At 29.2% G+C, this 23047-nt stretch overlaps 7 protein-coding genes across 7 annotated transcripts; 4 read left to right on the forward strand and 3 right to left on the reverse strand.

Annotated features, from left to right (window-relative positions):
* Positions 1 to 305: 305 nt before the first annotated feature.
* Positions 306 to 1456, forward strand: Phum_PHUM170120 (Signal recognition particle receptor subunit beta, putative; the record flags this gene model as incomplete). Its single annotated transcript, XM_002424996.1, has 4 exons — positions 306 to 429; positions 608 to 774; positions 883 to 1154; positions 1246 to 1456. 4 exons carry the CDS (start codon positions 306 to 308, stop codon positions 1454 to 1456), a joined length of 774 nt encoding a protein of 257 aa, XP_002425041.1.
* Positions 1457 to 1850: 394 nt separating this feature from the next.
* Phum_PHUM170130 (Pyridoxine-5'-phosphate oxidase, putative) lies at positions 1851 to 2911 on the forward strand (the record flags this gene model as incomplete). Its single annotated transcript, XM_002424997.1, has 5 exons — positions 1851 to 1864; positions 1902 to 2129; positions 2223 to 2376; positions 2454 to 2656; positions 2746 to 2911. 5 exons carry the CDS (start codon positions 1851 to 1853, stop codon positions 2909 to 2911), a joined length of 765 nt encoding a protein of 254 aa, XP_002425042.1.
* Positions 2912 to 3172: 261 nt separating this feature from the next.
* Positions 3173 to 5283, reverse strand: Phum_PHUM170140 (Dolichyl-diphosphooligosaccharide--protein glycosyltransferase 48 kDa subunit precursor, putative; the record flags this gene model as incomplete). The annotated part of the gene is made up of 4 exons (XM_002424998.1): positions 3173 to 3865; positions 4308 to 4615; positions 4718 to 4900; positions 5124 to 5283. 4 exons carry the CDS (start codon positions 5281 to 5283, stop codon positions 3173 to 3175), a joined length of 1344 nt encoding a protein of 447 aa, XP_002425043.1.
* A 242-nt stretch (positions 5284 to 5525) lies between these two features.
* Positions 5526 to 7588, forward strand: Phum_PHUM170150 (uncharacterized protein; the record flags this gene model as incomplete). Its single annotated transcript, XM_002424999.1, has 5 exons — positions 5526 to 5815; positions 6294 to 6537; positions 6678 to 6865; positions 6989 to 7214; positions 7412 to 7588. The coding sequence occupies 5 exons, from the start codon at positions 5526 to 5528 to the stop codon at positions 7586 to 7588; spliced, it is 1125 nt and encodes a 374-aa protein (XP_002425044.1).
* Positions 7589 to 8735: 1147 nt separating this feature from the next.
* On the reverse strand, positions 8736 to 9683 carry Phum_PHUM170160 (valacyclovir hydrolase, putative; the record flags this gene model as incomplete). Its single annotated transcript, XM_002425000.1, has 2 exons — positions 8736 to 9622; positions 9674 to 9683. The coding sequence occupies 2 exons, from the start codon at positions 9681 to 9683 to the stop codon at positions 8736 to 8738; spliced, it is 897 nt and encodes a 298-aa protein (XP_002425045.1).
* A 139-nt stretch (positions 9684 to 9822) lies between these two features.
* Positions 9823 to 11088, reverse strand: Phum_PHUM170170 (valacyclovir hydrolase, putative; the record flags this gene model as incomplete). The annotated part of the gene is made up of 2 exons (XM_002425001.1): positions 9823 to 10868; positions 10953 to 11088. The coding sequence occupies 2 exons, from the start codon at positions 11086 to 11088 to the stop codon at positions 9823 to 9825; spliced, it is 1182 nt and encodes a 393-aa protein (XP_002425046.1).
* Positions 11089 to 11435: 347 nt separating this feature from the next.
* Positions 11436 to 19455, forward strand: Phum_PHUM170180 (myosin IA, putative; the record flags this gene model as incomplete). The annotated part of the gene is made up of 15 exons (XM_002425002.1): positions 11436 to 11524; positions 13404 to 13706; positions 15193 to 15412; positions 15708 to 15923; positions 16001 to 16204; positions 16273 to 16474; positions 16809 to 16978; positions 17056 to 17316; positions 17413 to 17657; positions 17754 to 17916; positions 18007 to 18173; positions 18271 to 18436; positions 18517 to 18813; positions 19013 to 19164; positions 19260 to 19455. 15 exons carry the CDS (start codon positions 11436 to 11438, stop codon positions 19453 to 19455), a joined length of 3051 nt encoding a protein of 1016 aa, XP_002425047.1.
* Between the last annotated feature and the right edge of the window lie 3592 nt (positions 19456 to 23047).

Consider the following 23047-nt stretch of genomic DNA (forward strand, 5'->3'; position numbering starts at 1 on the left):
ATGAACCACAGGAGACGAATTGTGACCATGAATTCATTACCTTTATTATTATTATTATTATTATTGTCGATCGATCAATATCACTATTATTATTATTATTATGGGAATTTTCATCCGTTTCGGACTCGATTTTAATTCTTTAAATTATTATTATTATTATTTAAAAAAAAAAAAAAAAAAAAAGAAGAAAAATGAGGGCGTTGTTTGTTTTCAAAATACAAAATACAATTTAAATTGGGTTACGAATAAATAACGAACATTCGATCAGGTTTGCCAACTTAATATTAGCCTGAATAGTTACAATAATGGATTCCAAAGACCACGTTAGGATTTCGTCAACGAATAATAATAATAATAATAGTACAACATGGAATTATTCGAATACGTTAGGATTTTTATTTGCCATCGTCGCATTAGTTATTTTCTTAAGTATGTTATTATTATTGTTATTATTATTATTAACGAAATGAAAATGTGTGGGAAAAAAAATCCATCTGCGAATTTAACCTAAAATCGTTAAACCGTCATCGTTATTATTATTATTATTTAAATTCGGATTCCGAACGAATTTCATTTGATTTGAATTTGGGAATTTTTTCATTTTCAGTTTGTTTTTCCATCTACAAAAAGAGTAAAGTTAAAAAAAATGGCATTCTGTTATTCGGTTTGTGCGAATCTGGGAAAACTTTAATATTTGCACGACTAGTTTTTAATAAGTTTATACAAACGCATACGTCGATAAAAGAAAATTTAAATTTTTATTCAACGGGAAAAGTGAGTAAAGTCACGTAGTTGTTTGTTTGTTGTTTGTCGTTTGTCGTTTGTTGTTGTGAAATTTTGTAGCGATGAATGAATAATTTTTTTTTTTTGTTATTACAACAGGCAGATTTTAATATCATAGATATTCCCGGTCATGAAAGGCTTAGAAATAGATATTTTGAACAATTTAAAACTCAAGTTAGAGCATTGGTTTTTGTCATTGATTCATCGACAGTTCAAAGAGAAATAAAAGATGTCGCTGAATATTTATACAGTTGTTTAATCGATTCATACATTGCAAGTTGCATGCCTCCATTACTCATACTATGTAATAAACAGGGTGAAGCTACGGCAAAAGGATCGACAGTTATTAAAATGATGTTGGAAAAAGAATTGTGGGTTGTGTCATGTTTGTTTTTCTACGAGTAAAATTTGTTAATTGCATTAATGCCAATTTGTTTTTTTTCTTTCCCCCCCCATCGACAGGAATATTGTTCGTACGACAAAATCAAATCAATTGGAATCGATTGGAAAAAATATGAATAATAATTATTTGGGTAAGGAAGGAGTTGATTTTGAATTTTCTCATTTGGCTCCCATGAAAGTTGATTTTGCCGAATGTTCTGCATTGATAAACGATGATGAGAAAGAATATAACATAAAAGAATTGGAGCAATGGATTCAAAAACTTACTTAATAAAAAAATTCAATTTGAAAGAAAAAACCGTTCCTTCTTGTATTATTGATAATTTTATTTATTTTTTAATAATAAATATAATGCTAACAGTAATTTATGTCATTTTTATTTTAAAAACTTTTTTTTTTTTTTTCAACCAATTAATTTTTAACTCTTAACGATTAAATTAAATTTTATTATTATTATTATTATTATTATTAATTTATTTTATTGTAAATATTTGACAGTTTTACGTAATTTTGTTTTGTTTTTTATTGTTTTGGGCGGTCGTTATTATTATCAGTTTGATTTGACAAAGCGTTTTCATATATATATGTATATAATCGTCTTGTTGCCAAAATGGTGAAAGTGACGAGATAATTTTCAATTAACATTCGTACGTTTATAAAGAAACATGGTAACAGTTCGGTTGAAATATTAATATGTTATTTTTTTCACGTTATAGAATACAATTGAAAGGATTAGGTAGAATTTTTTTAATAACAGAAAATATGTCTTCAACAACTGACATTGGAAGTATGAGAGCGTTGTATAAAAATAGAGAAAATACATTTACAGAAGATAATTTAGTGTCTAAAGAACCATTTGATCAATTTAAAAGTTGGTTCGAAGAAGCTCGAGCAACGCCAGAAATATTAGAACCGAATGCAATGTGTTTAGCTACTTGTGCAAAGTAAAATATAATATTAGAAAAAAAAAAAAAAAGTAAAATTTATTATTATGAAGAAATGTCATTTCATGAATAGAAATTTATTTTGTTTTATAGAAATGGACAACCATCGGCTAGATTTGTTTTACTTAAAGGATTCGGATCGGAAGGATTTAAATTTTTTACAAATTCATGCAGTAGAAAAGGTTTGGAAATAAATGAAAATCCAAAAGTTGCTTTGGTTTTTTATTGGGAACCATTGAGGAGATCTGTAGGTTATTTATTTATTTATTTATTTCAATAATTAGAAAAATTCAAAAGAATAAATTATCTTTGGTATGACGATAGGTTAGAATCGAAGGAGTTATTGAAAAATTACCAGATGAAGAAGCGACAGCTTATTTTCATTCGAGACCAAAAGACAGTCAAATCGGTTCTGCATTAAGTAATCAAAGTCAACCTGTTGCCAGTAGACAAATTTTACAAAATAGAGAATTAGAATTTCAAAAAAAATATGCAGATCAAGATTTTATACCAAAACCTAAAGAATGGTTTGTTTTTTTTTTTTTTTGTGTTTTTTCCTTCCCTTAATTAAATAATTAATTTATCAAATTTGTTTGTTTTTTTTTTGGTTTTTCAGGAGTGGTTTCATAGTTAAACCTCACAGTATAGAATTTTGGCAAGGACAAAGTGATCGTATACACGACAGAATTCGTTTTCGAATACAAAATAAAAATGATGTTGTCGACAATGTTATGTTACATCAAGGAATAAACGGATGGGTTTATGAAAGACTTCAACCTTGAAAAATATACATATGAGTAAATATTTGTATTTTAGCATTTTTAAGTAAAAACATTTTCTTCTTATTTTTTTTCTTTCTTTCTCTCTCTCTCTCTCATTTTTTCTTCTTATTTTAATAAATAGTAAATTGGGGTTTGATGTTTGGCTCATATTCAATTTTGTATTATTAAAAAATTATCGAATGTTAATTTGAATATTTAACAAATTGAAATTTATATTTTTTAATAATTATTTAATATAGATTTATTATTATTATTTAATATTTAATCTCCCTTTTTTTTCATATTGTTTGTTGACGCGGGTTCTTCTTTATAATATAAAAATACAAAACTGAAAATGAAAACGCCGAACATCATGCTAAATGCGCTTATGTAATAAGGATAAGCTCCCGGAATGAATCTTTCGTATTGTATGTGTTCCAACGGTCTCACGCTCACTTGCGTCGTGCTGTACAATCTCGTGTATCCGATTCTATTATAATCGACTTTGAATTGATAGACTCCGTACACGTCGGGAACGGTGAATTCGGCTTCGTATTTTCCATTCGATTTGTGTATTAAAAATTGACGTACGAACGGATCGATTCGAACGAATTCCAATTGTATGTCGTTCGTTTCGAACGGAATCCACGTTTCCCCTTCGAGCGTTTCTATTTCAATCTTGTATATTATTTTGTCCATGACCGTGTAGTTGGGAGTTTTCTTGCCGTTTTTCAAACTGTGCGATACGGATTTGACTCTTAAAACGCCGTGCTCTTTGAAAACCCATTGACTGAGTGCGACGGCAACGTTTTTATTACCCGACGGTGATTTTTTACCCGTGTGTATTTTTTCAACGGTCGCACCGAACGCTTCGTCGGAAAAGAAGTAAAGGGATCCGGACACAATGACTCTGGCATTGTTTCTCGCTTGAAGAGCGGCTATAAGTACGGTGTTTTTACCAACCGCATGAGGATACTGAAAATTACAAGAAGATTATACATATAATAAAACCATTAAGAGTACAATTTTGTGTGTGTGTGTGTTTCGAATTATTCTTATTGTTATTAAATTTAGACAACCTGGCAACTATGGTACGAACTTTGATTTGTTAAACAATACACACAACCCATGGTTTTTAATTTTTTTTTTTTTTTTTAGCTTAACAAAGATTTTGTTTTAATTTGTAAGTAATCGTTTTATTATCATTGGTGTGTGGTTTACGATTTGTTTTATAGCACATGGTTAAACCGTTTCTTGGAAACTTTACTTAAAAATTAAATAAGTGTTTAATTTTATACACTTAACATACTACAATTAATAATTTTTAAATGTAAAAAAAAATATGGAAGGGCAGGATTGTAATGGACAAAGGTCAGAATGATAATAGATTATCTATTTATAATAAAAAAAAACTTACTTCTTTAATTGGATTTTCAGTTGAATATGAATATGCTGTGTCGGAAGCGGTTAAAATTTGCAAAACTAAAGGATTATCTTTGTCAACGACAATTCCAGTTCCTTGATACAACAAAGGATATTTATTATCATTTCCGACAATAATGGGAGCTTTAATTAAATTTTTCTTATCAGCAACTATTAAGGTATGTTTTCCTTGATCAGATACATCATAATTAATGTGATCAATCACGCTAGCTTTATCTTCATCAAGTTCGACTCCAACTTCAGATGCTAGCTCTCTAATAGCATCACCACTGTTTGAGCTTCCTAAAACATTTCCATCACATTAAAATTTTTTTATATCTTTTGGAAAAATTTTGAAATCACTCTTTAAATTGAAAAAATATTAATAATAATAATAATAATAACCTGCGATAAGAACATTTCCACCCCTATCGATAAATTCAGAAACCGATTCGACAGAAAGTGATCCACCAAATTCTTCCACAGATGGAGCAAATATAATTAAATGCTTATAAAGACTTTCCCCATACTTGAAAAGAACTAAATTTGCATCATCTGCTGATTTATATGTTAATGTGAAGCCTCTCTCTGTGAAATAAAACATGAAGGCAAATGTGTATAAAGGGGCTAATGTAAAATAAAAGTTAATAACTATAAAGCAGGTACATAATTTTACATTAAAGTTATTTCGCTAATACTGACAAGCATCTAAAATTTTTATAATTATAGTAATTTTTATATTAAATTTGGTAAACTATTTTAATTTTACTAATTTGTATGATGCATTGTTTTAACTTCTTCAAATACTAACCTTGAAGAGACTTGAAAAAAATTGAATGGGTTTCTCTAATGTTTAAATTATCAAGGAGAACTAATGTGGGACCACCGCAAGAAACGAAATAATTGTTTAAATTACTTAAAATTAATAATGGAAAAATAATTAAAAAACTATGCCGGCTAATGTAAATCATTTTTGTATCAACGTGTACTAAGATTAGTTATCAGTGCGTCCAACATAATTTATCGTCGTTCTCACAATGTTTTCGATTGAAAATTAGTTTGGCAGTAATTATTAAAATGGCCGTCGCTCTTATATGAAAAAAAAAAAAATAAAAATAAATACAATGTTTACTTTTATATAATTTTGACAAAAGTTTTTTTCAAATAAAATTGTGATTATTAAATGCAATATTAAATAATTGAAACAGTAGAAATGACAGATGTGCCATGTTTAACTTACATGGCTTTATACATATTAACTTTTCATATACTTCAAGTCAATTCTCGCACTTCGACACACTGGAAATTAAATTCTGAAGAGGGTAAAATTGTGGAAGGTAAATCACATTCGAAAGTTGTGACTTTACCTTCGTTGCCTACAACAGACGATCCAGTGTTCAATATAATTGTTTCAACCATTCATTATGGTAAAAGTTGGACGAAAAGAAGTGTCGAAACATTTAATTCCGGTTGTCACTCGACCCATTTCCCTGCTAGTGACAGGTATTAAATGTTACTAGTTGCATGCTTTCTCAATCTAAACACAATTTTATGTAAAAACTTTAATTATTTCTTTATTAATTTTTATTATTAATTTTAATTAATTTTATTTATAAAAAAAAGAAAAATTACGTGCCCTGTGAAACTTCAAAATAAAAAAAAAAAAATGTGTCGCACTAAAAAAAATTAATTTTATTCTTTATTTCAATTTTTTTTTCTTATTAATTATTATTATTATTATTATTTTATAATATTCAAGTTTTCAGCTAGTAGCTTTAGTAAATCTTTAAATCTTCAATGATAACAGTTTGAAAAATTATTTTATATTATACATGAAATTTAGGTCAATTTTCTTTTCTTTCTCAATTGCTCTAGAGATGTAATTAAAAAAATGTTTTTTTTTTTTTTTGCATTTCAGCCCTTTAAATTCAACAGAAGCACAAAATTTAAGAAATAATAAAACAATATTTGAATTACCAAGAAATTCTACAAAATCACAAAAGAAAAATTTAACACTATCTAATAATGATGATCAAGAAGAAGTATTAGATTGTGGTAAAGCTGTTAATTTTACATATTATGACAATTTAGTCGGAGTGAACAACAGGCACAATCATCCTCACGTACCTGAACCCCAGGTTGCTTTAATATTCAAAAAAAAATCAAAGAATTATGAAATAGATGTGGATGCATTGGAAAGAAAATTGAAAAAAGCAAAAAGAGAGGTATTTATTAAATTAGATATTTTAGGAAATTGAGAGTTTTTTTTTTAAATCAAGCAAAACATAAGAAGCAAGATACTTTAAAAAGATTATAAAAAACATTCAGTTCATTTTTTTATTATTATTATTTTTTTTTTTTTTAGAAACCAAAATCAGTACAACTTTACAACCAAATTGGTAATTTTTGGAGGATCAAAGGAGATGCTCAAAAGTCTATTGAATGTTTTCGAAGAGCTCTTGCAGTTTCTCCTCACAATGCAGAAGTTCTTCTTAATTTAGCCAGGGTTTTATTAAACTTACAATACCTTGATGATGCTATTTATTTGACAAGGTAAATCATTTCTTTTTTTTTTTTCTTTCTATTTTCATCTCATTACGACCTAATTTATTATCATTAGCTTATTATTAGTGAATGTTGTAATTAATAAATGTGAAATTAAAATATTTTGAAAAGGCGGTCTTTGGAAGTGCAACCTCCAGACAAAAATGCCTGGCAACAGTATTATACTCTTGGGGAAATATTTAAAGCATATGGTCATTATCAGGAAGCTTCAATTCATTTAAGGCATTCGTTGGAACTCAAACCTGAATTTGAGCCTGCCATTGCTGCACTCAAAGACATGGAAACAATACCTGAAACAACATTACACATTTACACATTGCTAATAATAATTTGTTTGGTAAGTTTCATCATTTTTCTGAAAATATTCAGTCATAGAATTGTCAAAATGTTTCTTGTCGAGCTTGCAAGCAAAGTTTCTACTCGTTTTCTCGCAAAAGTGAATGTTGAAATTTCTCTGTTGTTAGGCGCCATGTTTAAAATTTTATTTAAGAAATGTTGTACAGGTTCAAACAAAAACGTGATTGATTATTTCAGGTCCTCGGCGTGCTTCTTGTGATATTGTCATCAGTTGATGGTAATCTTGACTCTGATTTTTCAGACATGAAAACTCAAAGGCATTTTAACAGAGCCATGGCAATGAGATCTCTTAAAATGGGAATGTCACCCCGTACTTCCAGATCGAAAAAATACAGCGACAGAGGTGCCGGTTAAAATATTTACCCAAATTTTAATTATTACTATAAAAAGATTTCAAAAAACACAAAAAAACAAAAAAAAAAAAAAAAAGAAAAATGTAGTTGTTAGTTGCTGTGTTTTTCTTTTTTTGGGAATTTCGTGAACAAATAATATTCAATTTGTCTTTCTTTTTTTTTTTTCTCTCTCTCTCTCTCTCTCTCTCTATCTCTCTCTCGAGGGTGGTGCTGCGTTGTTAATGAAACAAACACACACGAACACACACACACAAACACACTCCCGTTTGTTTAAATAATACAAATCCTGTTGAGAAATGTTTAATCGAATCGTTTTTTTTTTTTTTAATCACACTCCGATAGGAAGTTTAAAACGAAAGGAAATCGGTTAGAGAAGTTATTCGATCGATGACTTATAATCACATTCATTTTTTTTTTTTTTTTTTTATTTCCTATCAGCGACACAGTCAACAATTGTTTACACGGGGATTCCCCCCACGTTTCCCCTCTCCCCTTCGAGAGGGTTAACAATTGTTTGTCGTTGTTGTAAAAAAAAAAAAAATGGCGTTTTCATCATCATGAATAACAACAAACGAATTTATTAATTTCATAACGATATCAATAAGGTGGTAAAGGGGGGGGAGTTTTAAGAGGTAGGAGGGGGGAAAGGGGAGGGGGGCTGTTGTAAAAATAAAAAACGCGACAACGCGGGAGATCCGCTTCGAAATATTTCATTTTTTTTTAAATATTTACTCGTGACGTTTTTTTTATTTGTTATTAATTTAAAAAAAAAAAAAAAAAAATTATGTAGCGAGATAAATAATTTTTGTGTGATCTCTCAAAGTATATATATACTTATATACAAACATTTCTTAACGTGAAAAAAATATAAAACGTGAAAAAAATAATTTTTTTTTTTTTTTTATAAATATTTTAAATTTAAATCCTTTTATCTTAACATTATCATTATTATCATTATCATCATATACACATACACATAATCAAAATCAGGTTTAGGTCGAATGATTGTTTTTTTTTTTTTTTTTTTTTTTGGTTAGGGGGAGGGAGGGGAGGGGAATTAGGTTTCAGGTATATTCATTTCAATAGGTTTTTCATAAATAAATTAATAAATAAATAAAAAATTTTATTTATTTATTTATTTAAAAAAATTAATCATTTTCAACAACGTCATTTTGTAACAATTTAAATGACTCGATATTAATACCGGATTTAATTAAAAATGAATTAATAACGGGAGCAACGATTTCCGGTGTGTTTATGTGTAAATGATGAGTACCGGGTAGTACGTGATATTCGAATAATTTTGCATTTTTTTGTAGCACTTCCATTACGGACTCGACATTTTCTTTACTTTCGAAAAATGGCGATTGTTCGGCTTTTATAAATAAAACGCTACATTCGATTCTTTTCGATAAATTTAACAATTCGTTTTGACTGAAATAAGGTTTGAGTAATGTTTTGAGTTTGACATCTCTCGTGTACCTGTATAAACCCTCGTCTACTTCTCTCGAACCTCTTTCCAATAATATTTCTGCACTTTTACGCGTCAGAGATTTATGAGAGCCTTTTACGTATCTTTCGATCAATTCCGTTCTGTCGTAAACGGGAGATTTTGTGTTTGAGAGTACGTCGTTTTTCAACATTTTTTCTATGTCTTTCGATGCGTTTTTAAAATCTTTCGAACTGTTCCAAGACGTGGGTTTTAATAAATCAATGGCTATGAAAAAATCAACGTCTTTGGGAAACAGAGAGGAAAATAAAAAACTCATGGCGGAACCGTATGAATGACCAATGAGTGATATTTTCGGCCAGTTGTAAAAATGTTGTATCCTTCTCAAAACGCTTATGTATTCCATTATCCTGTAGAAAAGTCCTTTGTATATGTGAGAGGATAGACCGTGTCCTGGTAAATCGATTGCCAAATAACTATAATTTTCCGGTAAATGTGGTATTAATGTTTTGAATGAATTTCCATTGTCTTGCCATCCGTGTACGCATAAAATGGGTCTTTGATCTTTAGGACCACTCCAGACTCCTATAAATAGACAAAAAAAAATGAATTGTGAAAATTTCATGGCGTATCGACCGTTACACATTATTGTTCTTTATTACATATTAAATATTACAGAGTTGAGTACGAGTATTTAAATACTCACAATAAACGATTGATTTATTGTTTTGTTTTGAATTATAGATAATAATAATAATAATAATAATGTATTAAACTAATTATTATTAAACGTGTTGAAATTTTTCAACGAATTTATTTATTATCGGTGATAAATTTTCCGGATCGTCTAAGTGTCCATGATGTGACGTGTTAACTTCGTGATGTTCTAAATAAATCCCGGAATTTTTTAATATTTTTAACGTGTGATCGTAAAGGGGTTTAGCCGTTCCGTGTAAGAAACCATCGGTTGCTCTTAGAAAAAGTGACGGACATTTAATATTTTTAGATGCCTCTATGACAAATTCAGAGCTTATACTTTGAAAGGGTTGAATTTTAATTATCGGATCTCTAGAGTAAACATAATAATTATCATTAAATTCATTTAAATTGAAATTTTTCAAATTGTTTTTAGCAACTTCTAATTTTTTTTTAAGTCTATCATAGTATTCATTAATCTCAACACTTTCTTCTTTAGATAAATATTTAAAAGCATTCATTTCGAAATTGATTAAACTTTGCAAGTCTGTCGATGATGATTTTGTTTTATTTATTTTCGTATATGGTTCTTTTGCCAACGTTGTTCCTCTTTCCAATAAAAGAAAAGCAGATTCAGGTTTTAAAATGCCACCCAAACTTCCTTCGACTGTCATTTGAATCATGTCTGACATTTTATATGCTGGAATAGTAATATTTTCTTTTTGTTTTTCAATTTTTTCCAGAGCATTCAATGCTGTTGAATATGATAAACCGATATCTGATCTGTGAAGTGTCATTAAGGATCTTGCACATTCGAAATTAATTAACCATTTGACTCTATTTGGAAAAATTGAAGCATAACTAAATGTGAGAGCCCCACTGAAAGAATGTGCTAGAAGAGGTACTTTTGGCCATTTATAATAATTTATTATTCTGTGTAACAAAATTAAATATTCTTGAAATTCATATGTTTTCCCAGCTGGATAATGAGATGACAATCCGTGACCAGGTAAATCGATAGCTAATATAGATGGTAAATTTAAAAGGGGAATTAATTTATCAAATGTATTAGCATTGTCTTGCCAGCCGTGAAGTGCTAATACAGGTATTTGATTTTTGTCTCCCCACCACTTACCTAAAAAAAATATAGAATGAATGAAAATTTCAATGAGAAAAAGAAAAGTAAGATAATAATTTGTTTTTTTTTTTTTTTTCATACCCGCAACATGTCCCCAAGGAACGGGAATACTAACTTCTTCTACTTCATTCTTGGTTAATTTTAAAGAAGTGGACGTATGTAAACGACCTACCAAATATTTATTAACTAAATCATTAATTTTTTTTCCACGAAACATAACGAACAATTTAAAAAACGATAACAAAAATTGTTGTTTACTTTTAATTTTTTTTTAACGATAAAAATTTTTTTTTTTTTTGTTAAATGAATCAAAATGTCGACTAGATTAAAAATATTGCACGAAGGTAAGGGTAACGTGACTAAATAAAATATTTAATTCCAATGAGATGACATAATATATATAATGAGTATTTACAAGGTTTTTTATTATTTCCCTTTCTCTAGATTAATCATCGGAAATTGTAAATAGTATTTACCTATAGTCTAAAACCACGTCAAAAAAAAAAAAAAAAAAAAAAAAAATTCAACAAGTCTGTTGTTGCATTCTTATAAACACAACATAACATGGCGGGACACGATGGTATCGGTGTTGGGGATTTCGTCCTTTTGGACGAAATCACAACAGAAAAGTTTATACAAAATCTTCATAAAAGGTAAGAATTATTTTAATTTTTTTAATTTTTACGTTTTTTATCATTTTTATTACCGATCATTATTCCATCTCCCCATTTTTTTTTCTTTTTTTAAATAAAGTGCTATGGGTGGGGTCTAAGATAACCGATTAAACTGTTTTAAAAAAAAAAAAAATTTTTTTTTATTTTGTTACTATGTTACATTGTCACCGTTTATAACATTATTAATAATTCTCACATTTATGTAAAATTTATATATTTTTACTTTCTCTTTGATAAAAATTATTTTTTTATTTATTTCTTAACCATAAGTTGAGTTGAAAATGAATCATCAATGTGATGTCATTTTCAAATAAAAATAAAATATTATTATTTATTTATTTAAATTTTGTATGAACCACACACTTATTATATATTATTAAATAATAATTTCATAATATATAAATATTACTTTATTTAAAAAAAAAAAAGAAAATTAATTTTATGGATTTATTTGAAAGTTTTTTAACCTAAATCCATGGTATGAACTTGATTAACCATCTTTGTCATCTCAGTTGGAGGCCAAATTAATTTGAGACGTAAACATAATAATAATAATTTATACTTTATGAAAAATGTCATCAAAGCTAATGAGTCGAAATAAAAACAAAAAAGTTTTTTTTTTAACTTTTCCTTTTCGGTTTTTTTCGGTTATTAATTTTCCACATAATTATTACTCTAGTTGTTGTTATCACCTTTAAGTACTCTCACACCTGAAACATTTTAATTTAGTATTAATTATGCCTTAAATTATTTTGTTTAAACAAAAAAAAAGTGTTAAGTTATCTTAATATGTTGTTGCTTGCCAAATTTTATTTAAGGATTTTTAAACAGACAAACAGACAAACGAATTGATATCAATCATATCAATCGATTTTTAATGATATTTATTTTTGTTAAAACAAAAAAAAATTATTATTATTATTATTATTATCTTGAATTTAAAATGATTAAAGCTTTCTTTATAACATTATTAAAATAATAATAATAATAATAATAATAATAAATGATACGAGTAATAATAATTTAAACATTAATTTAATTTTCAATTTGTCTTTATTATTAATATTATTATTATTATTATTAATATTTGGTATTTGAAAATTTAATTTATTTCTTTATAATGATGTAAATTAAAATTTTTTCAATTTAATCGTTTATAACATAATAATAATAATAATAATAATTTGTTTAAACAATTTAATTAAATTAAAAAAAAAAAGTTTTGTAGTTTTTAAATTAAATCAAAGAACACAGAATCGATTGCATGAATAATAATAATAATAATGATAATAGATTTTTTTTGGGTTAAAAATTCGATATAATCTTCAAAGGAAAAAAAAAAATAGTAATAATAATAATAATAATAATAAAAAAGAAGAAAAAGCTTTTCGATAAGGAGAGATTATTAAGGATGTAGATTTCCGCGGGCAATAAATTATCTTTTTAAGTGCTTATATATATAGATTGATAAAATCGACGACACACACGCACACGCACACTCGCACGCACAAACGGACTCTCTTAACGAAAGCAAACCTAATTAATTAATTACAAAATCGATAGTAAATAATAATAATAATAAAAGAGAGAGAGAGAGAGAGAGAGAAAAAAAAAAATTTCCTTTTTTATTATTTCCATATCTGAAATTAGTTTCAATTTTTTTTCTTTCTCTCTTGCATGACGTCAAAAAGAACAACAAACAAAACAAACAATTTTTAAAAGTTTTAAATTTAAATGCAAACGCACGTACGTGAGTTTCTCTCTCTCTTTCTCTCTTTCTCGTTTACTGCAAAATAATTTTTTTGTTTGTTTGTTTGTTTGTTCTCTCCGAAATGGAATAATTTTTTTGTTGTCTTAGATTTTCCAGCGGTAGGATATACACGTACATCGGTGAAGTTTGCATAAGCGTTAATCCGTACAGTGCGAAAAACATATATGGACCGGAAACGGTCGCTCAATACAGCGGAAGGGAAATGTTTGAAAATCCACCTCACATATTCGCAATCGCTGATTCCGCCCACAAAATCATGAAACAACAAGTCAAAGACACCTGCATTGTCATAAGCGGAGAATCAGGTTCTGGAAAAACGGAAGCGAGTAAAATCATAATGAAATACATTGCAGCCGTTACGAATGTGGCGGGTCGTCAAGAAATCGAAAGGTAAATGGAAAAAAATTAAATTTAATTCTACCATCCCCACCCCCACCCCAACCCCCTCTCTCTCATTGTTTTCCTTTTTCAAAATAAAAAAAAGAACCAAAAAGTTATCGAATGAGTTTAAAACCGGTTCGGGTAAACCGATGCCATCTTTGATGTTTTTTTTTTTTTTTTTTTTTTTTAATTCTTTCCGGTTTTTGTTCTTCGGATAAGGGTTATAGAAATGGGTTTCGGGTCAAAGTGCGCGGGAGGTCGGAATCGTGACTATTGTTACCATTAAATAAAGAGTTGCATTAACGGTGTTTTTAGTCGTTTCCTTTTGTGCGCGTGCATGCCATAGTCAAAACGGAAACAAATAAAAAACCTAAAAAAATCATTTTCGTTTGTCGGTTAGGATGTTATTGTAAAATGGGGGGCGGGGGACCGAAGCTAACAAAAAAAAAAATGGGTTGGTTTTGGTCTCGTGCGATACAAATTAAAGAAAATTTTGGTAATGGCGGCGGTTAACCGCCGTCGTCGTCGCCGTCGCCGCCGCAGACGTCGTCAACCCCGTATAAAACGCTCGACTTAACGTTATTTTAATTAAACGAGACATTAAAACGGGGACCAATGGGGACCAAAGGGGACTCTAAAATATTTTTTTTCCATTAACGAACGCCCCCCCTCCTTTGAAATTTTATTACTTTGTTATGCGAATGCTACGTCACGTTTAATCCGTCCTCTCGTCTTTTTTCTTATCCCACGCTCGGGTAAAAAAATTTCTGGAACGATTTCTGGAGCTTATTTCTCCTCATTTGCTGTCAATTCTGCTTAAAAAAAAAAAAATGGTGGTAAAACCAATTGCAAAATAATCATGCGACATTAGACATTTATGTTTTCATTTATGTTATTGTTTTTTTTTATTTTTTTTTTCCTCCTCGTGCGTGTTTTAACCGCGTGTTTATGTTTTTTTTTCGTGGTTGAATTAAAATAAAAACACGGGAAAAATCGTGTCGCGAAAACATACACACAAACGTTTAAATAAAAACATAAAATTTAAAAACATAATTTTATGAATAAGCAAATACATGTTTGTTTGTTTGCAAAAAAAACAAAATTCTATTAGCGAATAACGTTTTATATTTTTATTTATTTATTTATTTATAATAATAATAATATTTTTTTTTTGTTTAAATAGTAAAACGATTCTTTTAAAAGTCGAAAACAAACATGAGAGAGAGAAAAAAAAAAAAAAAAAAACATTTTATGCCAAGTAGAATCTCTTTCGTCCTTCATAAATTTTTTTTTTTTGTAAATCGTTTAAAATTTAAAATATTTTTAATAAAAAAAAAAAAAATAAATTCTTGCTTATTCTTTGTAAGATTTTATTAAATCGAACGTGTTTTATTTTATTCACATGCGGCCATTTAATTGTTTTTAAAAACAAGGAGGAAAAAAAAAAAAAAAATTATTTTTTTATTGATAAAAATAATGTGTTTTTGTTCTCCAGGGTTAAAAACGTTCTCCTTCAATCGAACGCAGTTTTAGAAGCATTTGGAAATGCTAAAACAAACAGAAACGACAATTCTTCAAGATTTGGAAAATACATGGACATAAATTTCGATTTTAAAGGTGATCCCATCGGGGGACATATAAATAATTACCTGTTAGAAAAAAGTAGAGTCGTTCTTCAACAATTGGGCGAAAGAAATTTTCATAGTTTTTATCAGGTTCGGTATTATTATTGTCTATGTACGGTTGGTTGGCTTGTGAAAGAAGGTGATGGAAAAACACACACGTAGGGGCGCGAGCTTTGTAAATTCGCACAAACAAACAAACAAACAAACACGGTAGTCTTTTTTTCTTCTTTCTCTATTCGATTTTTTTTTTTTTTTTAAATATATTTTACGGGACGGTGTAATAATTTTTAACTAATAATAATAATAATAATAATAATTATTAATAAAGGAAAATTGGAGAATTAAAAATGAAAGAAAAACGTGTACGAAATTTTTTTTTCTTCAGCTTTTGAGTGGATGCAGTGACGGGGATTTAAAAAATTACGGATTGTCAAGAGATCCCGAACATTATTATTATACGAAACAAGGAGGTGCGAACAAAGTGGAAGCCATAAGCGATAAAAGAGATCACAAAGTTGTTTTGAATGCAATGAAAGCGTTAGATTTTAGTCAAGAAGAAATAGACACGGTTTGGAAAATAGTCGCCGCCATATTACATTTAGTAAGGAAGAAATAAATAAAAAAAATGAGATTCGAACGTGGTAGGATTAATTAATTTGAAAAAAAATGTGTTCAAAGGGTAACTTGACGTTCAAAGAAGAAGAAGATTCGATAAGAATAATCGAAACTGATCTCGTGGAAATCGTATCGAAATTGTTAAATGTCGAAGTGGAAGAATTGCAGACGGCTTTGAGAAAACGAGTCATCGCCGCCAAAGGAGAAATTATGGAGAAAAATTTAACGCTGTCGGAGGGGAAATTCGTGGCGGATGCTTTGGCCAAGGTTCGATTCGTTTCGATCCGTTTCCGGTTTTCATATTTTTGTTTCTTTTTATTTTATTTTTTTTTCAGGCGATTTACGACAGGTTGTTCACGTGGATCGTGAAAAAAGTCAACAGTGCGATAAACACGGAGAAGTCTTCGGGTTACAGGACGGTTCAAGGAACGGTAATCGGTGTTTTGGACATTTACGGTTTCGAAATATTCGAAGTCAATTCGTTTGAACAATTTTGCATAAATTATTGCAACGAAAAACTTCAGCAATTGTTTATAGGTTCGTAAACGTCCGACGAAAGTTTTCCGACTTCGCTTTTCGATTATTATTATTATTATTATTTTTTTTTTTTGTGATATTCGATAAAATGTAAAATGATATCGCCTTGTGCGGATTAGTCAACTTGTTTAAATATTTGATATTGTTTACCTATTTATTTACTCAAGTTCTTGTGTTCGGTCGAATCGTTTTTTTTTTTTTTTTCAAAAGGTGTTAAATATCGGAAATGATTTTTAACAATTAATCAATTTTTTAAATACTTTAATACTAAAATTAAATAATAATAATAATAATAATAATAATAATGAGGCAAATGTTTTTATTTTTATGTCAGAATTGGTTTTGAAACAAGAACAAGAAGAATATTTAAGAGAAGGGATCGAATGGACAAACATTGAATATTTCAATAATAAAACGATATGCGAATTGGTCGAACAACCACACAAGGGAATATTGGCAATCTTGGATGAAGCGTGTCTCAACGTCGGGAAAATAACAGATGAGGTATGTATGTCAAAAGAATCCGGCGGGGGGGGAGGAGAAAAGTCCTTTCTAAAAGGAAAATGTGAAATGATTTTCAGCTTTTGTTGGAAGCCATGGACAAACAATTGGCTTCACATTCTCATTACGCTTCGAGACAACTCAAACCCATGGACAAAACGTTAAAACACAAAATAGAATTCAGGATAGTACATTACGCGGGCGACGTGACTTACAACATAAACGGTTTTTTGGAAAAGAACAAAGACACGCTGTTTCAAGATTTGAAAAGGCTCATGTTCAATTCGAAAAATCAAACCGTGAGCAGCATGTGGCCGGAGGGAGAAATGGACATCACAAAGGTTGTCTGTCGAATTTGTCACCTCGTGCAAAATTTTTTACAAAAAAGGTTTGAAGAGTTTAATTTTTGTGTGATGATTGTATGATTTTGCTTGCAGACGACGAAAAGACCACTGACGGCGGGCTCTCTATTTCGTAATTCTATGATCGCTCTGGTCAAAACACTCACGAGCAAGGAACCCTTTTACGTACGTTGCATAAAACCGAACGAAATCAAATCCGCGAGCGTTTTCGATCACGACAGAGTCGAACATCAGGTTCGATATTTGGGTTTGGTAGAAAACGTTCGGGTGAGAAGAGCCGGATTCGCTTACCGTCAAAGATACGATAGATTTCTTAAAAGGTTAGGCAAAAGAAAATGAATTTACTTTTATATTTATGTTTGTCATTTCCCTGACCCCCCTCTCTCTCTCTCTCTCTCTCCATTTTATTTCGTCAGGTATAAAATGATCTCTACTTACACTTGGCCTAATTTTCGTGGCGATTCGGATAAAGAAGCCGTTCAAGTGTTGTTAGAAAGCGTCGGTTTTCACAACGATGTAAAATATGGTAAGACGAAAGTATTTATAAGGTCTCCGAGAACACTTTTCGCATTAGAAAAGGTAGTAGTTTAAATGTAATTTATATATAAAATTTTATGTTGTCCTCGGAAACGGTCGGAAGAAGAAACATTTTTTTTTTTTTTGTTTCAGGCCAGAAGCGATTTAATACCATCGATCGTTATATTATTACAAAAACAATGGCGCGGTGCTCTCTGCAGGTTCAGGTACAAAAAATTAAAAGCTGCCTATCACATAATGATTTATTTCAAAAATTACAAGAGGAGAGAATACATTAACGAATTGCAAAGAACTTTTAAGTATGTCGATTGTTTGTTTGTTGTTTGTTGTTAAGTCGAATTGTGTGTGTGATTTGTAAACGCGTTTGATATTTTCCTTTTTTTTTTTTCCCGGTAGAAATGCGGGAAATTTGAAAGATTACGGGAAAAATTTGCCATGGCCACCTGCTCCGATTTGCGTTCAGAAAGCCGTTCCCTCATTGAAAAAAATGTACAACAGATGGCGAGCGTGGATGATTTTAAGAAAAATACCCAGAGAAGATTGGCCACAATTACGTTTGAAAGTACTGAACAATTTTCTCGGCGAGGGATTGTTGCGATTGTTGTATATTTATTTAAAAAAAAAAAAAAAAAAAATTTCCAGATGTCTGCTGCTAGCGCGTTACGGGGCAAACGGCAAACGTGGGGACAATCGAGAAAATGGGAAGGAAATTATTTGAGTCAATCGTCGGAAAATCCAAAATCTTCCGTGTTCACGATAAGCACGAACAATTTGAAAAACACGGATCATTTTCAAAACGTTTTGTTTTCCTCGTTTGTTCACAAAACGAACAAACATCATAAGAACGCGGATCGAGCTCTTTTAATCACCGACGATCAAATATACAAAATCGACACGACAAAATTCAAACCCATGAAAAAAGGGATAAACATAACGCAGGTAAAATTACAGAGGAGGGGAAAACGGGAGGAGGGGGACGGGGGCGGGGAAATTCCAGAGTATCGAATTTCCTTTTGTTTAAATCGTTGAAAGGGTTTTTTTTTGTAAATAATAATTTTTTTTTTTTTTCACGCTTTTTCGACGCGTTAATTTTAATCGTTTTTTTAATTTTTTGTTTGTTTGTTTCCGTTTTGTTTAGGTTACCGGAATTAGTTTGAGTCCTGGAGCGGATCAATTGATCGTCATACATTCTGATTCCGGAAACGATTTGGTTCTTTCGCTTTATTTGAATCAAATGAAAGAGGATTTGGTCGGGGAATTGTTGGGTGTTTTGTTATCCAGATATCATCAGTGAGTCCAGTTTTGAAAATTTGAATTTTTTCGAAGAAAATTTTTTCCATTTCGTAAGGAAAATAGTAATGATGATAATGATAATTATATTTCAGGTTGAAAAATTCCGATATACCCGTGACGGTGAGCAGTAAATTTCAATGTTCTCTCGGTAAGAAAACAAAATCGTTGACGTTGGAAACGAGCATGGAAACGACGGAACCTGAATTTCATTCTCACGGCGACACGATCGTGTACAAACTTCCGTCGTCGTATTCCGTGCCAAACAGTCCGTTGAAAAACGGAAGTTGAATGCCAAAATGAGATAATTTTTAATTTTTTTGTATTATCACATAAGTTCTTCTTCGATATAATCTGTCTCACTTCGGCCGGCGGCGGTAATTGAGGGGGGGGAAAGGGGGGAAAAAAAAAGTCAAAATTGTACTTAGTTTTTTTTTTTTTACGAGTATGAATATTTCAAGTACTTATACGTTTATTGTTTTCACCATCATCATCATCATTATCATCATTTGCGGTTTTCACGTTTAGGTACAATAATCGAGGTATTTTTATCACGGTTGATGAAGACATACCACGTGACTCGCACGTGGAAAAGTTTCCATTTCCGTTCGCAAATATGTAAAGAGAGGTGAAAATGAATCGCGAAACAACCGGAAACAACAAGTCATTCGTTTTTTTGCTGAGTTGTCGGGTCACGGGGTCACGGGTTGTTTTTTGTTAAAAAAGGGAATGAAACGCTATTGAGTTGATTTTTTTTTTACTTGCTTTGTTTGCCCCCTGGAAAAATATTTGCTCTCGGAAAATTAATTTTATTTTCATCATCATCATCATCATCATCATCATGACATTTCGTTAAGGAAAAGACAATAATAATTTTTTATATATATATTTATATTGGTTATCAATCAATCAATCAATCAATCAAACGAAGTTGCAGTACATGAACAAATTTTTTATTTTTTATTTTTTAGAATGCAATCGAACGTAGGTTTTTTTTTTTGCTGCTGCTACTGCTGCTTCTGCTACTGCTGAGGTTGCTGCTGTTGTTGTTGTTGTTTGTTGTTGTTTTGTTGTTATTGATTTTGTTGTAAATAATTTTTTTTGAGTGCCTCTTACCTGACAAAATGATACATAGCACGTAATATCAGACATATTCAGACATTATTCTCATAAATTACATAAGAAAAGAAAAAAACGTGGTCCATAATTATCGTGTAACTAACAATATTACGTCATCACATTTGAAAAAAGTTAAAAAAAAATTTAACGGACGTTTTATTAAAAGTCACAAATTTTATTATTATTATGTTATTATTAATATTTATTTATTTATTTTTAAAAAATAATGTAATGGGATTTGCTAGTCAATCGTCCAAAAGTAAATAACGATAATTAATTATTATTATTATTATTATCAATTTTTTTTTTTTTTTGTTCGGCTTTAATGATAATAATAATAATAATAATAATTTTGCATTAATTGTGATGATTTTCTATTTTCCCGACTCGTGCAAGAACAAAGACGAAAAAAAAAATTTTTTTCTTTTAAGTTAATGACTGTTATCACTATCGCTACTACTGCTACTACTACCACTACCGCTACTACTGCCACTGCTGCTACGATCACGAGGACCAAATGACATTAATTATTATTATTATTATTTTTTTTTCGATTGCCTTAATGCTTTTTATATAAAGCGAATTCATAAATTTCGTGCCTTAGCTTAAAAAGCTTTAAAAAAAAAATACATTTGCTATTATTTATTTATTTATTACTTATTATCATTATCATCATTATCATTATCATTATTATCATTATCATTATTATTAATATTATTCGGATAGTAATGCTTTACACATACACAAAAAAAAATTTTTTATTTTTTATTTTTTTTTGTATTGATAAATATATAAAAAATATATATATATATATATATATATATATATATATATATATATATATATATATATATATATATATATATATATAAAGTAAGAGTTAAAGAATTGTGATTATTATTATTATTATTAGAAATGTTGGTTGTTAGTAATTATTATTATTATTATTATTATTAACTATTTTTTTAAATTATCCAATTATAAAAAAAAGACAAGAGAGAAAAAAAAATTTTTATTTTTATTTTTATTTTGTATAATTAATTTTGTTAATATTAATACCTATTATTATTATTATTATTATTATCATATTTAAAAAAAGAATAATTATTATTATTATTTTTATGAAAAAGGCTTTAAAATGAATAAATAAGTAAATACAAAATTTTTTATTAATTTTTTTTATCGGTGTAAATAATTTAAAAGGTATATAATCATTATTATCATCATCATCGTGTTCATGATCATTATAATAATCATCATCATTATGATTTTTTTTTGTTTTGGTTTTTCCGATACGAAAATTTATTTTCCGAGAAAGAGGAAAATAAAAAAAAAAAAAAGGATTTTAAATTTTATTTTTTTATTTTCCCTTTTTATATATAATATACGCGTGTTGACGGTCATGCGCGTTTCCGTTTCCCTCTCCTACCTCCTCCCCTCTCCTCTTTTCTTTTCTTTTCTTTTCGTTCTCGATAAAGCAGACAATAAATTTTCATCATCATCATCATCATCATCATCATTTATATTTTTTAGTCTGCTTCGAACGGTTCGATTTGTTTGTTTGTTTTTTTTTAACGTGTTGTTATTAAGTTTGTGTTTTTTTATTTTTGTTTTTATTTTGTGTGATTTTTCTTCCGAGTTTGAAAAAAAAAAAGAAAATTTTTTGAATTCGGTGGACTGAAAAAAAAAATGTATGACGTTCGTGTTTGGTAAAATGGAAAAGAAAAGGAAAAAAAAAATTTTTTTTTTCCCGCTTTTTTTTTACTCCTCCCCTCCTCCCTACCTCTCCAGAATGTTTTCTTTTGTGTTATGTTGAGTTAATGTGAAAAAAAAAAATTTTGTATTCGAAGAAAAGGATTTCAACCGAAAAAAAACAAACAAGGTAAGAAAAATATTTTATATTTTATTTAATATTATTATTATTATCATCGCCATTTCCCACCCGCCCTTTCTCCCTCCTACTACCTCCCGCCCCCCGCCTCCGCCTCCGCCGAATTTTCAAATGTCAACGTGATATTTTTTTAAATGGATTAATTATTTATTTATTTAAGTTGAAACTTTTTTTTTTTTTTTTGTGTTTTACAAAATATTTCAATGGTTTCACCTTTGAAAAAAGGACGACGAGATGAAAAAGGAAAAAAAGTAATAATAATAATGATAATAAAAATACGACGATAAAAAGAAGAAAAAGGATAAAATGATAATCGAGGAAAAGAAAGAAAAAGGAAACCAAAAAAGAAAAAAAAAAAAAACTTTTTTATTTTTTTTTAGGTTGAGAAAAGAGGAAGAGAGGAAGGGAGAGGAAAAAAGAGGAAGGAAGAGGGAATATGAGAGAGAGAGAGAGAGAGATAGAGAGAGAATGTGAAATGACAAAAATGTCGTGACGTTAGAAAATAAATGATAATTTTCCATGGAAAACTTTTTCTTTTTTTTTAAAGAAAAACTTAATTCGGAATGCTCTTCTATTATCAAAAACCTGGAAAAATTTCTCCAGGTTAAATGAAAATCTTAGAAAAATATTCAATCAATCAATCAATCAATCGATTTTTATCCAGTTTAAATTTTAAATTTTCCAGAACATTTAGAGAAAATTTTTTAAATCGATTCAAACATGTCGTAGAAAAAGGGAAATAATGATTTGGATAAAATAGGAAAAACATCAAGTAAATCGACGACAGGAATTACAACAACAACAACAAACAACATCACAACAAACATCCCTTTGTTGGTTTTTTTTTAACCCTCGACCTAAAATTTTCCTCCC

Source organism: Pediculus humanus, genomic scaffold (genome assembly GCF_000006295.1).
Source record: "Pediculus humanus corporis 1103172107518 genomic scaffold, whole genome shotgun sequence".
Classification (NCBI taxonomy): domain Eukaryota; kingdom Metazoa; phylum Arthropoda; class Insecta; order Psocodea; family Pediculidae; genus Pediculus; species Pediculus humanus.